This window comes from Bombus fervidus, chromosome 11 (genome assembly GCF_041682495.2).
Source record: "Bombus fervidus isolate BK054 chromosome 11, iyBomFerv1, whole genome shotgun sequence".
Taxonomy (NCBI): domain Eukaryota; kingdom Metazoa; phylum Arthropoda; class Insecta; order Hymenoptera; family Apidae; genus Bombus; species Bombus fervidus.
The window spans coordinates 4,294,682-4,310,243 of record NC_091527.1 but is presented as its reverse complement, the minus strand read 5'-3'; the positions used below and the strand labels follow the sequence as shown (position 1 = coordinate 4,310,243).

Below are 15,562 nucleotides of genomic sequence, written 5' to 3'. Positions count from 1 at the left end.
CAGTTTCTCGAGATCCTCGAAGCACGTTCGCAATTGCTCCTCGATCCTTCTTTATTCATTGTGGTTCGCTTTCAAAGGACATCACGACCTACCGAGTGCTTTTCCAACATGCTCCAACTCTCGAGGGTTTCTTACTCTCTGAAAACATTCGGAAAATGAAGAGGGCAGGCATTAAACAATTTACCAGAGTATTTAACTTCGTGGCCTTTCTCCAGAATTTTTCATTTATCTCCGTAGAACCATTCAACGATTGGCGAGAACATTAAAAATTCTATCACGTGAAGAATTCCATTTTTCCTCATAAATTATCTTTCGGAATTTGACAAACAATATTCTCTCACGCGCCTCTTAAGTATCCTCCACTCTTTGAATACAGATATGCGATTAAAAAGTTTACTGGAATATTATATCCATTTTTCAGAATGTTTAGTTTCAAAACTCCTGGAAGTTGCGCAAACACGTGAAAGAATCTTTCATGTGGAAGATCGCATTTTTCGTGGTAAATTATCCTCTGAAAGTGAAAATCGAAGATTCTATTCGTTTGAAAACTGTCGAATCGTGAAATTCATTCCTCACAGTCTCTTCACTAGATTACGATATCTATGGAAATTCGTATTTCCTTACTTACATTACTTACAAGATCGAACTTGGACAGAAAAATATTTTGTCTATTTCATATTGCACTTTCAATATTTCACAACATATATTTTTGTGTAGTATGCGCATTCTATGCGCGTTTGTATTTACAAATTTCCCATAAATGCATAAATATTCTGCAGCCTATTTATCAGTTTCCAAAACGCTTGTATAGTGCGAATAAAATAATTATTCTGCATGCTTAATTTCAAAGTGCCCTTAATTGAAGATCCGTAACGACGATCAGTGCTTCTAAACGGGCTATAACAGCCTCGATTCTAATTCCATCGCGGCGTCTAGCTCCAGGGAGAGAACTCGTTAACGCTTCCGATACAGAGTTTCGCGTCACCACCGGTTCCTGTCATCGTGATGGAACACCAGCCGCGATTTCCTAGCACACATTAGCCCTGTATTTACGTTCGTACGCGGCCAGAATGTCTTTCAGCTTGGAATTGCTATTACGTTGCCATTGCCTCGTTTGCGCTTGACGATCGGACGCCGCGATTGCCTTAAGCCTAGTACACGCTGCCAAAATGATTAAAAATGTCTAAGATAGACGATGGAATTTTATTAATTTTTGTACAAAGTGTTGCAAAATTATATGTTTAGTTTTAATACTTTGAGTTTAATACGCGAATTTAAAGGAACATTTCACTTTTTAATTTATTTCTTTTGGGTTTGTATTTCTCTTGGGAAAGTTTCAAATATTTGAGTTAAGAGAAGATTCGTATAATATAATAGAGACACTAATAAGTATCGTAGAATTTTTCTGGAATTTTTCCTAATATTTGTTACTGTTCTAAGATTCCAAAAGTCTGGAAGATTTCTGTGAAACTTATGAATATCACTTTTATATTATACAACCCTTCGTTAAGTTAAATATTCGAAACTTTTTGCTTCCTAAAGCAAGAAAGAGATACGGAAAAAATAAAATAGAATAGAAAGTATAATTTTGAACAATGTCATTTTATTTATTTTTTATTATCTTTCTACGGTCAATATAATAGTGTATCTTAAAGTCAAATATCTTAAATACAAATCAACATGAAATTTTTCTCAAGCGCGAACGCGGTTTAGTCTAATGAATCCCTGTCGGCAATTTTTTTTTTCGTCCACAGAGCAGAAGGTACACAACTAGAAACTTGTTATAAGAAATCAAAGCGCAGTAGAATGATACATCGTTGATTACGTATAACATTGTATCGTTCTCAATTACGTTAACCGATAAGATTGCATTACGAAGCGTTTTCGTAGGTCTGTACGTGGCTTAAGTCCCGTCAGGTCGGCTTCACCGAGATCCCTCAGTTGTTCTTAACGTTTTCTGACCGCGGTGAATCGATTTTTCAGGTACACGAAGATAGAAGGCGGCTTTGGGGAACAAGATGTTTTAGTCGGCAGCGTTGCAGCTGAATATATACAAGATAAGAAGATAGGGGAAAAGTCGATGACGTGGAAGCGATCACGTCTTCTAAAACAAAATCGTCTTCTAGATTCGCACAGCAATTGTTTTTTACAACCTTCACCTTGCAATCTTTTTCTCTTCTTCCGATGAGTTTTTACAAATGTGGTCATTAACGGCGATGATATAGAATGATTACACTATACAAAATTAAATTCTGTTACACAGTATGAAATTATAGTATTAATATTTGTTTATCATCGTTGAGATTTTTATTCAAAGTTTCTTCAATTTGTGATTTAAATTACTATCAAATAAATGATTTGTTAAGCAGAAAGTAATTTTCGTGCTTAATAGGAAATACAGCTTTTTATTCTCACGTTTCCAATTTGTCGGAGTTCAGTGGCAGTGACCGGGTATGTTTGTACATAGAAACGTAATATCCGACCGTCAAATTCTAGCGTTATATATCTTTCCTTCTACAAACTCTTTCGACATTACGAATTTCCGAAGAATTGAGCGCTCGGCGGGAAACGACATTTCATTTACCACCCTCGGTCTCCTTCATAAAACAGAGTCAGTTAATAATATGACTCCGCTTAGCATCAAGAAAAATTAACTCTATTCAAACTTTAGTTTTCAGTTCTTTTCCACCTTTTCTTCTTTTCTTTCTTTTTTGATAACATAATTCCTACAGGCGTGAAAAATCCAGAACAGTATCTCAAAAGACTGTATTCGTTATCCTCGCGCTAGAATATTCGGCAAATTATCACTGATCTACTCCGCTTTCTCTGAATCGCACTTAATACCGACAAACTCCCGTTCTTTATGTAAATGTGCCACTTAAGCCGACCAGCAGAAAGATTAAGTCTTGTGGACAATTAGGGGCAACGCTTTGGCAAGATTTCATTAAGCTTCAATGAGTCAATTAGCTCCCTTCGTCGATACATCCCTGTGCGAGCGATTCTAAAAAAAGACGTACCTAACGAATACCGAAAAAGGAAAGGGAGGAGAGAAAGTACGTTAGCAATAACGATGGGTGAAAGTGGGGTTGTAAGTGTCCAAGTATGAAAAGGGAGGAACCCAACCTTTTAAAATTTGGGAGGAAAATACATTTGGAACAGGAATTATTAGTTACAACCCGGCTTACGGGCATCTTTCGGTTCGCAGGTAGGCGAAGGTTTATTGTTCCAAGGATAGGGGGTGACCGGCGGGAAGTGGGAAGATGGAGGGTAGCGGTGCAGGAATTAGCAGGCTTGACTGCTACGAAGATATGTTTAAGGAAATAACCAGAAAATTGTACGGTGAAGATCCTGATCATAGAAGTAAGTGAATTTAGAGATATTTATGTGTTCTTTAAAATGATAGATTTAATAACTCGTGTATGTGTTACTGTGGTAGAAAAATTTAAGTATTTAATACTGAATTGTGTACTGCGTTTTAAACAGAAAAAGAAGTCTTCAAATAAACTAGAAATACTATATAGTATGCTCTTTGAAAACTCTTTCAAGCTTAAAGGTTTATATTAAGGGTTTAGATTAACATGTATCACTACGGTAAAGGAATCGATATTTTTATTAATGAGGCGTGTATCATATTTTAAAGAAGAGTTAATAATTTTCAAATCGAGTATAAATATTAAAGCGTACTTTTAAAATTCAAGTTTAACGGTTTGCATATATTACCACAGTAGAAGTTAATGAAAGTAAGGAGTAATTGTGAGTATGAATATTAATTGAAGCGGGATAAATATTACGGTATACTTCAAACGTAGCACGCTTTTTTGCTTTGGTGAATCGAGATTGTTATTTTAATATTTAAATCCATAAAACGTAATGACGCTCCTGTAGAAAACAAAAGATGCTTTGGTATTCTGTAAAATAAAATAGCAAAAGAGAATGTAGCTTATTATCTTCGTTTATCATAGCCTCGAGCGTTCAGAACGAGTTCGAAACTTCTGTATCGTACAAGACCGAAGAAGATACCGGAAACGGGACCGATAGTGATGATGGAAACTGGACCTGCGAAGAGGAGCCTTTGAAAGGCACCGATGGAAGTCGTATTGCTGCTTATCACGCTGGAAAAGCGACATGGAGGTGCTACGAATGCGGTTCGTATAATACATCTAGTAGAATTAAAAAGAGTTGAACCACTTCTGTTTGAACTGTCTTATCTTAGATATAAAACATAAAATGAAATATTTTTAAAAATGCCAGAGAGGATGTAGGTTATTTGATAAATTTAATTTACAGATTTTAGATATTTCTCTCTATACATATTAATTATTAATAGAGTTTGGGACCCATAAATATTATGAACATTATAGAATTCGTAAGAATTTATAGTCATCAATACAATTCATTCCTTTATTTGTCTAATTATTAGAATGACGTCGGTTATCGAGGACAACATGAGCTATATAAAAACATGTAACGCTATGTGGTGATATAATAGGTCACCGAGCACGAAAGCACGGATAGATACACAAATCAACACAGAGTTCAATATATAAACAATGCGTGAACGCAATTTGCTGTAGATGGGGATACTTGGTTCCTTCTTCAATACAAACACTTTATATGACGTACTGTTTCTCTAATAGTACCTGAGTTACGGATTTCGTGACTGTCCCTTGCAAATGGAAAGTTTCTCGTGAATAATACTGACCTTCCGCCCCCCACCTTTCGTTTCTCCATCTTCTTGGCCCTATGGCTTTTCAGGTGGTTCAACATCCGTTCATTACGAAGTTTGAGTTCTGTGAGGGATCGTTGCGTTCGATACCGTTTGACAGTTTGACGGCGTTTGAAGACGCTTACAACATTTGAAGACGCTTTACAACGTTTGACGATGTTTGAAAACATTTGACGGTGTTTGACGACGTTTCGCGATACTATCGTATCTTCTATGCAAATTGAAGTGATAAATGTATAGATATACTTTACAGAAGTTTATTACCATAAATTAAAGAAACAAAAAGTTTCTGGAGTTACTTTTGCCAGATCAGGTCATTCATTGGTTAGGTCGATATTCTGGACTAACGGATAAATTTACAAATGGCATTATTTCTCCAGGCGATTTGATGGGAGGTGGACCACGTGATGTAGCTGAACACTTCATGGAACTTCACTCGTCAAGGATTCTTGGAGACGATAGCAGAAACAGACATCATTCGCCTTCAAAGGATTATCTACAGTCCGAAGAATTAAAAGTGGAGGATGTGATTTCCTACTTGGAAAGGTTGCGTGAACGAGTGGAACGTGTGGCACCACCATCCAGGAGAACTCAGGAAACGCAAACAGTGCCTGCAGCACTCTTACCTGTCACCTCCACCTTTCTGTTACAAGAATTACCATCAGCTCCTGCACCACAACATTTGCATCAGGTATGCCTCTGTTCATTGTTATTAGCGAAACGAGAAATCTTTGAAAGCAAATGAGTTAGCATGCTTTGTTTCTATCACGTAAAATTTTTCTGTAACACAATTAATACTAAACATACCAGCGACGGTCAAATTGATCACTCTCGAACTTCTACACAAATTTAACCATATTTAAACTTTATCATATCGCTTCATAATTTTGGACTTTTCCTAAAACTTACAATATATTTTTCGATATTTACTTTTAGTTTGCTCTTTTATTTTCTGAGAAAAATTTGTACTCTGCCTTACCTACCGTGAGCGTCGTTATTTTGACCGTCCGACAAAATATTTTAGTTATTCTTAAAATAAATGCAATCAGTACAAAGAAAAGGCTATCTCCAGGTCAAATGGCAAATAAAATCAGTAATAACAAATAATAACAGCTGTTACAACCGTAATCTAGTCATAAGATATAATCCATCCCTCGATCGAGATGTCCACCAGCTGTTGAGACATATCAACTGAGGCCCAAATTTAGCATTTTTTACAGTCCATTGTTATACACATTTTAAAAATCGAGAAGTTTCTTAGGGTTATTGCTCATTGCGATAAAACACGGGAAAAGCTTTCCCAACTCCACCCTCGAATAACCGTTGGTGGAAAACGGTCAATACTCATCAATATTTTCGTATAAATATCGCCGTTATAGATCATATTTTTACTAACTATTGTCTTTTCGACTAGAATACATCTCGGTTTGTTAATCAATTAGTCGACATCTAAACTCGTTATCTCTAAAACTCAGACAGAAAGCATCTCAGAGCGTTTTGTGTAAAGTTGTTATAAAAGGAAAGTAAAGCATATCAAATTTGACAATAATCTTGTATTTCGCACATGGTATTATTCTGTCATAAATATTTACCCTAAAAATGACAAGACTTTTCAAAAGGAAAAAAAAATCAAAAAAGATAACTGACATAGATAAAGACTGTTCAGTGTGCGATAAACAAGAAATTTCAGCAACTGAAAACGGCATGAAAACACATGAAAAGCTATTTACAACCGAATCAGAGTTGAATATTATAAATAAGGGTTCACGTCCAGGGCAAAAAGGAAGGAAATTATCGTTGACAGCAAAGGGTGAGACTGATGTATAGGAATTGGGCCCGATGGGACAGTTTGGAGAGAAATAGATGCAAGTCCCAAACCTGACAGGACATCAGTTCATAATATTTTTCGGAATATGCGAAACGGCATCATCGAATCATCAATTATGCGAATCATCGTATAAGGGATCATATAATAAAATGTACGGAAGAAGAAGCATTTAGAGTATTGGGGACTAAGAGGGAGCTAGATGCAACAAAACTAGATGCATTTATTGCTCTGCTATATGCCCACGGTGCATATCAGGCAAAAAATTTAGATGTCTCATATTTGTGGAATAAAATTTGGAGACCTGCATTTTTTCAAAAACAATGAGTAGAAATGACATTGCTAAAATTATGAGTTTTATACGATTTGATAAGAAGAGCAAAAGAAGCCAACGTTTACGAACCAATAAATTTGCAATTGTATCTACAGTATGGGGCCAATTACAGAGAATTCACAAAATTGTTATAAACCTGGTGCGTATGCATTTTATATAAAGAATCGCGGGAAAAAGAACCATGCAATAAAACTATCAACAAGTTCAGATTCATTACTACAAAAAATTTGTCAAGTAAAAAATTGTAAAGGTTACAAAATTACGAAAATTTGTTTAAGATGCGGGAAATATTTATACGGCAAATGTACAGTTGATAAGATAATTTGTAAAAAATGCAGCGAAGTTGAATAAGATATATCTCTATATAAATAAAAGTATAATTCTATTTAGGTCTATAATTGAAATTAAACAAAAGTAAATTTGGACGAAATTTTATGAAAGTATGTCATTTTATATACATTTAGTTATAAATTAACCATTATCTAAGTTAAATCACAAAAACTATTACTTCTTTAATCACCGATCATTTTAATTGCACACGGTAGGAATAGGTATGCACGAAGTGTCGATAGGTTTAGTGTTAAATATCTTACAGTTTATACAATCCTATAGAATTCTAAACTATATTTACTCCGACAATATTCTATATTCCGAGATGAGATATAAAAGGTTGACATGTACCAAAATGTATTGTATATTATGCATAAATGACTATTTTCTGACAAACTTTTTTCTATACACGCGAGGAGTGGACTCACTTAGATTCCGAGATATTCATGAAATACTGCCGGTATCACCACAGTGAATTCTATCTATAGTTGCGTGTCAGTAATTAAGTTTTCGAAAGTTTCAGCAAAAAATATTGATTTTTTTAAAGAAGTGTCTGCTTGATTCTAGTCACTGTAAAAATTACATATGTAAAATCAATTGTCTTGACGATAAGATGAAATCTTCTCTTGACTCGATAGTAACTCAGTTAATTAACAAATAGTATTCAAATTTTATTAATTCCACAGAACACCACCACGATGTCTTCAGTGACTGTGACACCGAGCGTGAAGCGGTATAGCTGTCCATATTGTCCTTATGGAACGGATCGCCGCGATCTGTACACACGACATGAAAATATTCACCGGGAGGAAAAACCGTTTCATTGCTATATCTGTTACAAACCATTCAACCGCGCTGATCATGTGAAAAAGCATTTCTTAAGAATGCATCGCGAGCACGGTTACGAGTTATCAAGGATACGCAGACCAGCTGGATCCAGTCCACCAAAGCCTCTCCAACAAGACGCAGGAACCGCGAATACCGGAAATGTGAATACAAATGGCCAACCGCAGCAACAGCACACAAATTACTCGTCAGGATTTAATAATACCAAAAATTACCAGTTGCAGCCGAATGCTGGTAATAATACAGCTACTAACGCGGGGGGAATTTATCAAGGAACATCGATGCCTGCTCCGGGTATTATGCAACCTGATGCAGCGAACTGCGTCACTGGAAGAAGGGTACAGAATGGTGGATGTAACAGCAAAAGCCATCTTAAGGGAAGCTCTAAAGGTGCTCAGGAACGAAGGTGAGATTTCTTTGGAAAATTTGATGATTTTATAGTACATATAGGAGTTGGTAAAGCTGCATGATGGACAAGAAAAATAAATAATTGAAGATTTTCTTAATAATTGAAGGACTTTATTTCTTAAATGCAGCTTAAAGTTTTTCGTCTTTTAATAGGATAATTCTTTTTGTAAATATATTTTCTCTTGGAATTGAAACTAAAGATTATTCGTTTTAAATAATATAACGAATTGAATATTCTTATCAATGATTAAAGAATACTCTTTTAAAATTGTAGCTAGAAATCATTCATTTATATCGATTATTTAATATAAGAAATTCATTATTCTTATTAATGACTGAAGTAATTTCCTGCAGAGTTCAGGTGAATAGATTGTTTCGTTCGAATTAATAGGCTGACTTAACAACCGATTAACATAGTCATCGTTTTTTAGGTATACTTGCTGCTACTGTTCCTGGAGCGGAGTGGACAACTGGTGTTTGAAACGACATCTAAACACACATTTGAAGCCGTTTGCATGCACTCTTTGTGAGTATAAAGCGGCGCGTGCCGAACGCCTAGCCACCCACGTGCTCAAGGTGCACAACAGACGGCAATGCTCAAGGTGCTCGTTCCTTGGCGAAGACGCGGCCCAATTACAGATGCACCAGCTGCATGTGCATCGAGTCAGCAGTGCTAACGCACCCGCGACTTCTACTACTCAAGCTACACCACCGCCTACTAATCGCCATCAACAACCTTTGCAGTAAGAATGTGTTTTTGTCTGTTTCGTTAATGTGTTATGGAGTAATTGATGTCCTAATTGTATTGACCGTTATTCGTGTGATGCAGTAATCGAGATTTGTTTATGAGAGATAATGGATTAGAAATGTATGAAGGATGATCTGCGAGAAAAGTTGTTGATTTTGCGTTGTTGGATAGGTGCTGAGATAGGTTGATAAAATGAATGATCAAGAAAGAAAAATTTTTAGAATGTTATAGAAGTACATCGATTTAATTGATCTGTGATATTTAATTGATTTAAAATATGATTTACCTAATAGCCATTCATATCAGTGAAATTCTTCATTTCACTAAGACTTTATATGTGGACTATCTACGTTGTATCTTATGACTACAAGATCATCCAAAAACTTGATTATGAGAAACATTTTCCTCTTTCCAAAAAGGATAGATTATACTCACTGGGAAAAGATATTATATAAATGAAATAGTAACGATGCATAGATAACGATTTACAAAATTGACTATTAGACTTTGCATACTTCTAGTATCACAGATTTTCCTGCACTGTATCTCCGTAGAGTTGAAAATTTTACTATGGTTTAGAGCGTATTTACATATTTCAAGAAATTATTCACACCTATCAATTATATTTTCAGTAATCGTCCTGAACAACATTGTTGCTACAGGTACAGTTAAAGAATTTGACATAATCTCCACTATATATAAATTCGACATACTGCTCCACAAACTCATTCTTTGCTTCATCTTCCAACTCATTTGGTTCCAATCGCCCAGAAAGTCGTGTCGAACCATAGGAAAACGCGATTCACACGATTCGATCCGAACTTCGAAAATTCGCGCAACATTTTTCTTCACGCGCTGTTAAACGAATCCGGATCGGACAGTTTCTCGTGCATCTTCCACCCTGTAAAACTCATCGAACCGCAGTACGCTGGTCTGTTTAGTTTAGAGGTTTTACCACGACACACGAGAACTGGGAAATTCATTAAAACGATTTAATTGGAAGCCGATCGGACGCGATTAATCCGCGCTCTCGTTACTTTTCCGGTCGCGTCCCGTGGGAAAGCAAGTGTGTAACGAGCGGTCGAGCCGGATTTAAACTTCGATTCCCTGCCCCGTTTCTCTAGTTCGTTAGCCATCTTTACACAAAACCATTCCGCTAACAGAAATTAGAGAAAAGTATTACGTATATATCGATCACGATGAGTTACGAATTAATTGGGATTCGACCGATCGTCAAAGAGGAAAAATGTGAATTTTGTTTATCCGTTTCTGTTCGCCGCTGGTTTCGTAAATTATACCACGTTTTGGTGCAAATTCTCGTCATTAATCATTTTCGTCCAGCAGTTTATTACTTCACCTCCTTATATTCAATCGATGAACAGTGGTTCACGAAAGTATTTAAATATTTCCCATAATTGTTCGATTATATCGACTAAAAAATGATGTGGTTAAAAACGAGTAGTGTTTTGGAGAATTGGTTATTATTTTATTTTTCTATGGAAGATAATTGCAAACGAAAGGCTTTCGTGCGCCAGTAGAAATTAGTCTGGTGCACATTTTCAGATTTGTTTCAAACGTTACCTATATATAATTATACTCGTTAGGTGCCGTTATAATGTTCATGAAACTTCAAATTGTTTCGTATAACGTACATAATATATTCATAAAATGTTTCTAAAAGTGTTCAAAGGCTCTCGGTAAGTTACTGCACGTTGTGCATCCAACGTTGTTGGATCGCATAATTGTTTGCTTCACTTGACTTACATTTCGAAATTATGATCGTATTACGATTTATTCATTGAATAGTAATATTGCAATTAGCTGTAATACGTGCTTTATACATGGTTAATTATCGAATTTACAGTCCCGCAGGAGGAGGACGGCCACCACCTGGTCCACCAGTTTTCCCAGCTCCAGCTCCAGCCATAGCACCTGCTACCACTGTGATACCACCGACTACGATACTCGGGTAAGCATCTCGCTGACCTTCTGATTCCCACGCTCCTAAGCTATTTTATTCGTTTTTGTTTCTGCCCGTCCGTAATTCACTCGTTGGCGCACAGAGATCGACGAAGCTAACTCCGCTCGTAAATTCGAATTCGTTTGCTCGTTTGTCCCATACGACAAACATGCTAGTTTTTGATGTTTTTTAATCGGGAATCTGTATGTCAAATAGCATGAATCTTTACAACGAAATTTTACGCCAGTTTCTATTAACTGATATCTGAATCTTTAGAGAGAAATGTAGATTTGATGTCCACTGTTGGAATTTGTAATTTCGGTATTATTCGGTATATTATTATTTGCAAGATCGGTATTATTAGACTATAGATAGTAATTTATTTTAGTTTGGGTTATGTTATTTAATTTTCGGAGGATTGAATTTTGCATTGAATTCTATGTTTTATATAACGAGAATAATTGAAGTATACAGAAACCAAATTCTACACCAGCTTTTTGAAAATTGATAAAACATAAAATAAGTACATTCTGATATTAAAATTGAGCAACTTTTACATTATGGACTTTATCGATTCGGCTTTCCAGTCATTCGTACAGAGCTTTTTGTTGAACTACGTGGCCCAATTATTTCTTGCATAATAATCAAACAATCCAAACTTCCAAGCCAAAAATTGTAGATCTCCTTTACAGTCTTATAATCTTTTATCAAATAGAATAGTCAGATAATTTGTGACTCGAATAATGTCACTAATAATATATTAATTCAATTGTGCGAGAGTACCCAGTTGAGAACTAGATATCAAGTAATTCGTTTAATTCACCTAATACATATTCTGACAGTGGAAATCGTATTTGTAGCAAATTAAAGATTGTCGTTTAACGCCTTAAAGTACTTTTACTAATAAATAACTAAACGAACATTAGCGGCGTCGTGTGTGCTCGTAAGTTGCGAGTGCGATTCCTGCGCTTGCTTTTTTTTATATTGTGTTCTATATTCGCCCATTGTACCAGGTCGACGTTATTCAGTGACAGATTGAATCGTTCTGCAACATAAATTCTCACGAATTTCAAAAGGGTAGTCCATCTTTCAACAACTATTGTCTGCTAAACAAAAGTCGTTTGTAAAATTTATAGATCGATTTTGAACAGAAGGATTACAATCTGCCACTGAAACTGCTCTTCACCATTTCGCCCGCCCTCCTACCTCTCCATTTTCTGTTACGTTGCAGCGTCATTTTTTAGTTTTTTTCTTTCGCGCCGTGTGCACGCTTCGTTTGTTTGCTTTCGGTGTCGCCAGGACACGCGGTGTCGTGCACGTTCCCGCGCTTCACTTTCGTTGTCTGTTCTTCTCTCGTTGTCACTATCTCTTATACTCTTCTTCTTTAAAAAGTAAATAAACAAAGCAACAACAAAAAAAGCCAAAAAAGAAAAGAAAAACGTCTCTTGCCTTCTCGTCGCACGGTCGACGAGCGCTCGTTCATTGGTAGAAAAATGACGCGAACGTAACTTATGGAACAGTGCCGCGGTGGTTGCAGCCACGAGATGGTAAACTCCCCTGCAACTGCAGCGACAATGGCGTACCCGACCTTGGAGGAGGAGAGGCGGTCGAGCTGGCACGAGCACGGCCGCGACCACGACCATCGTCGTCGCCATCGTCAACACGACGCCAACCAGATCGTCGATCACCATGAAACCGAGATACTGAGACGCGACCTCGTTTCGTTTTACGCCGTATACTCGTCGAGCGTCGAGCAACACGACGACCGTCATGTACACGACGAACCGTGCACCGGTTGTTCCAGTCGTGACTCTACTTCTACTTTACTTAATCGTGATTTTGCGCACAGCTACCAAGCCGTTCCTAAAGCGAGCAAGGGACAGTCAGCCACGGAGCCGTATGAGTTTCCTTGGCTAGGAAACACCCAGAACAAACCGTACGAGAGGCGACCGAGGAAGCAGAGTCAGCCCAGAAAAGTGACAGGGGTCCAGGAGTTCGATGACGAGGACACGACTTGTTCTGAAGGGGAAAACCAGGACAAGAAGTTAGAAGAAACGACATCCAGTCCTGTAATGAAGTGTCCATCCAGGGCTATCACCTTGATAGATATGAAAGCTAGGTATCGAAATCAACTGAACAGAAGAAAGTTGCTCAAGTGTCATCTATGCCCCAAAGATGCACCTGCCAGGGGATCAATTTGTTCAGCGTACCACACCAAAGTCTCTCTCATTCTTCATAAACTATGGAGACACAGAAGGAACGAAATTCTAAACAATTGGATAGCTAGGAATAGTTCGTTGTCACAACCGCCCTCCATCACGTTGAAGGCGACGGTGTTCACCAACCCTGGATACGAAGACAGATAACACTCGATAACAAAGGCAACAATGACGAACGATCGTGCAGATGAATCTCGAAATGCGAATCTAACAAGCTGCTTTTCGATTAGAGGAAATATCTTCTCCTTTTAACAAATTAATTTTGTAATAAAAATATCTCTTTATTATAACAGACGGAAATGTTTTTGTAAGATGTTTTGTTCGGAGGTCCTACAGAGAGGACTTTCCAGAAAGTTATTACTAGGATTTGATTTGTTCTACTGCTATTGTACTTAATCGTAATAGGAGGATATTTTTATTACAACGTTATCGATCTCGCGGGAGAAAATATTTGACGAAAAGCCGGTGCCTTTCGATATTCATCACTTTAAACTTTAGCTTCCGGATTCAGGGTATTTGTATCGTATTGGTTAAGAAATCCGTAGCCTTCGTCTTGTTCGGAGGATAATATCAGATGCTGTGAAGCGAACGTCTGTTTCTGAGAAATTATTCGTGTTCCTAATCAAGACTTCGGACCACATCTCATGTGAAATTTGAGGGTATTGATCGATTTGAAACAAACGGTCCATGTTTGGTCGATGAACTACGGCGATAGGTGCGGAAACTTTCTCATAGCCAACGAAACAATTTTAGATAGAAAAGAATTTTGTCGAGGTTGTAGGGATAAGACGATAAAGGAGTCTTTCTGCTCTCGATTAAACCTTTTTCGGACGGGACGATGATTCTAAGAAATTCAAACAGCGAAACATTTAGCGCATAAGAAGCAACTAATCGAAAGTACCTTGAGACTCGAGTTTTTATCCTCGTGAGCACATTCATCCGCATTCCAATTTTGATTACCTACGACGAACGTCGTGAAGACCATATTTTTCAGAAAAGATAACAGATAAAAAAAGATGACAAAAAAAGAAATGCAAATTAAAACGATGTTAATGTTGGATGATCGTCCCTAATCGATGTCTTATGCGTATGTCCATCGTCCGTCTCTGTAATTACGTAATTATTTTCGTTTACTGGTCAGTCGATTTTGCTAGCCTAAAATATACTTGCGGTGGGGCTGTGTCTAGTCAAAAAAAAAAAAAAAAAAGAAAAAAGAAAAAAAAGAAAAAAAAATAGAAAAATATAAAAAAAATACGAAGGAAAAAAAAATGATTGAGACACGCGAGTCACGAAATTTGTGCCTAGCCGTCAGACAAGCACCATATTTATATAAGGGATATTTGTACAAAAAACATCTTGTTTACGTTATTATATGAAATATATTATAGTTACTGTACTTAAGCAGGGGACATGAGAAGCCCAGGCAACTGTAGACTCTCAGAGAACATCCATCCCATCTGTTATTTCTTTGAGATTCTGCGATTTCTGGCTTTTCATTTCACACTCCCTTCCATTTAAGCATACGAGCACAAATGGAAAAGCATTAAATTTTATTTCTTTTATAGTGATCGCAAACAGTGTCTTTCAAATCATTAACTCTATGTTCTACTTTTCTTGCAATCTTTATGCATTATTATTATTCGATTTTCATAATTAATCTCTTATTATTGCAAAAATGATTTTCGAACTTTTTGTTTCATACTGAACTAATTGCTGCAATAAGTTAATTGAAGTACTAAAATTCGAGAGATGTTCTGAGAAAAATTATTTCAATTGAAAAAATTATAATCGTATGTGAAGTGAAATAAAATATGTTGAAGTCACAGCGGGTGTACACTTTATTTCTCAAAACTACAAGGTATAATTATCGTTCCATGTTGGATTCGTGCGGTTTGTCTCTTACGAAGAAGATACGTGTCTGTTTCTTTTATAAAAGAAACCGTATCGAATGTTGATATTAGCAGCGTAAGAGAAACTCGACTCGAAAATGTGTCGGCAGACGTCGCCAAAGTCGTCACGGCCGATCGATTTCCGGGTTTTCGCGCGAAGTTTCACACAATCTATGCTTCTTTTTCTTCTAAACTTGTCAGCAACGCAAAAAATATACTGTTAAACTTTTTCTCAAACGTGGACCGCGTAACATCGACTCGCGTAACTTCATTTTAA

At 36.8% G+C, this 15,562-nt stretch overlaps 1 protein-coding gene across 10 annotated transcripts in view; it reads left to right on the top strand.

Annotated features, from left to right (window-relative positions):
* Chn (zinc finger transcriptional factor charlatan) overlaps positions 1 to 15,221 on the top strand; it is a 266,952-nt gene extending 251,731 nt beyond the window's left edge. For 4 of the 10 annotated variants that reach the window (XM_072013020.1, XM_072013019.1, XM_072013015.1 and 1 more), the window contains 7 exons: positions 3,206 to 3,360; positions 3,963 to 4,145; positions 5,107 to 5,417; positions 7,902 to 8,467; positions 8,901 to 9,212; positions 11,082 to 11,186; positions 12,715 to 15,221. In XM_072013020.1, the coding sequence (XP_071869121.1) occupies positions 3,261 to 3,360; positions 3,963 to 4,145; positions 5,107 to 5,417; positions 7,902 to 8,467; positions 8,901 to 9,212; positions 11,082 to 11,186; positions 12,715 to 13,543 (2,406 nt within the window). In that variant the 5' untranslated portion in view covers positions 3,206 to 3,260 and the 3' untranslated portion in view covers positions 13,544 to 15,221. Of the gene's footprint in view, positions 1 to 1,983; positions 3,361 to 3,962; positions 4,146 to 4,474; positions 4,756 to 4,928; positions 5,040 to 5,106; positions 5,418 to 7,901; positions 8,468 to 8,900; positions 9,213 to 11,081; positions 11,187 to 12,714 lie in introns of those variants that run through there. The other 6 variants (XM_072013021.1, XM_072013017.1, XM_072013018.1 and 3 more) reach the window with 6 other exon arrangements.
* The last annotated feature ends 341 nt before the right edge of the window (positions 15,222 to 15,562 follow it).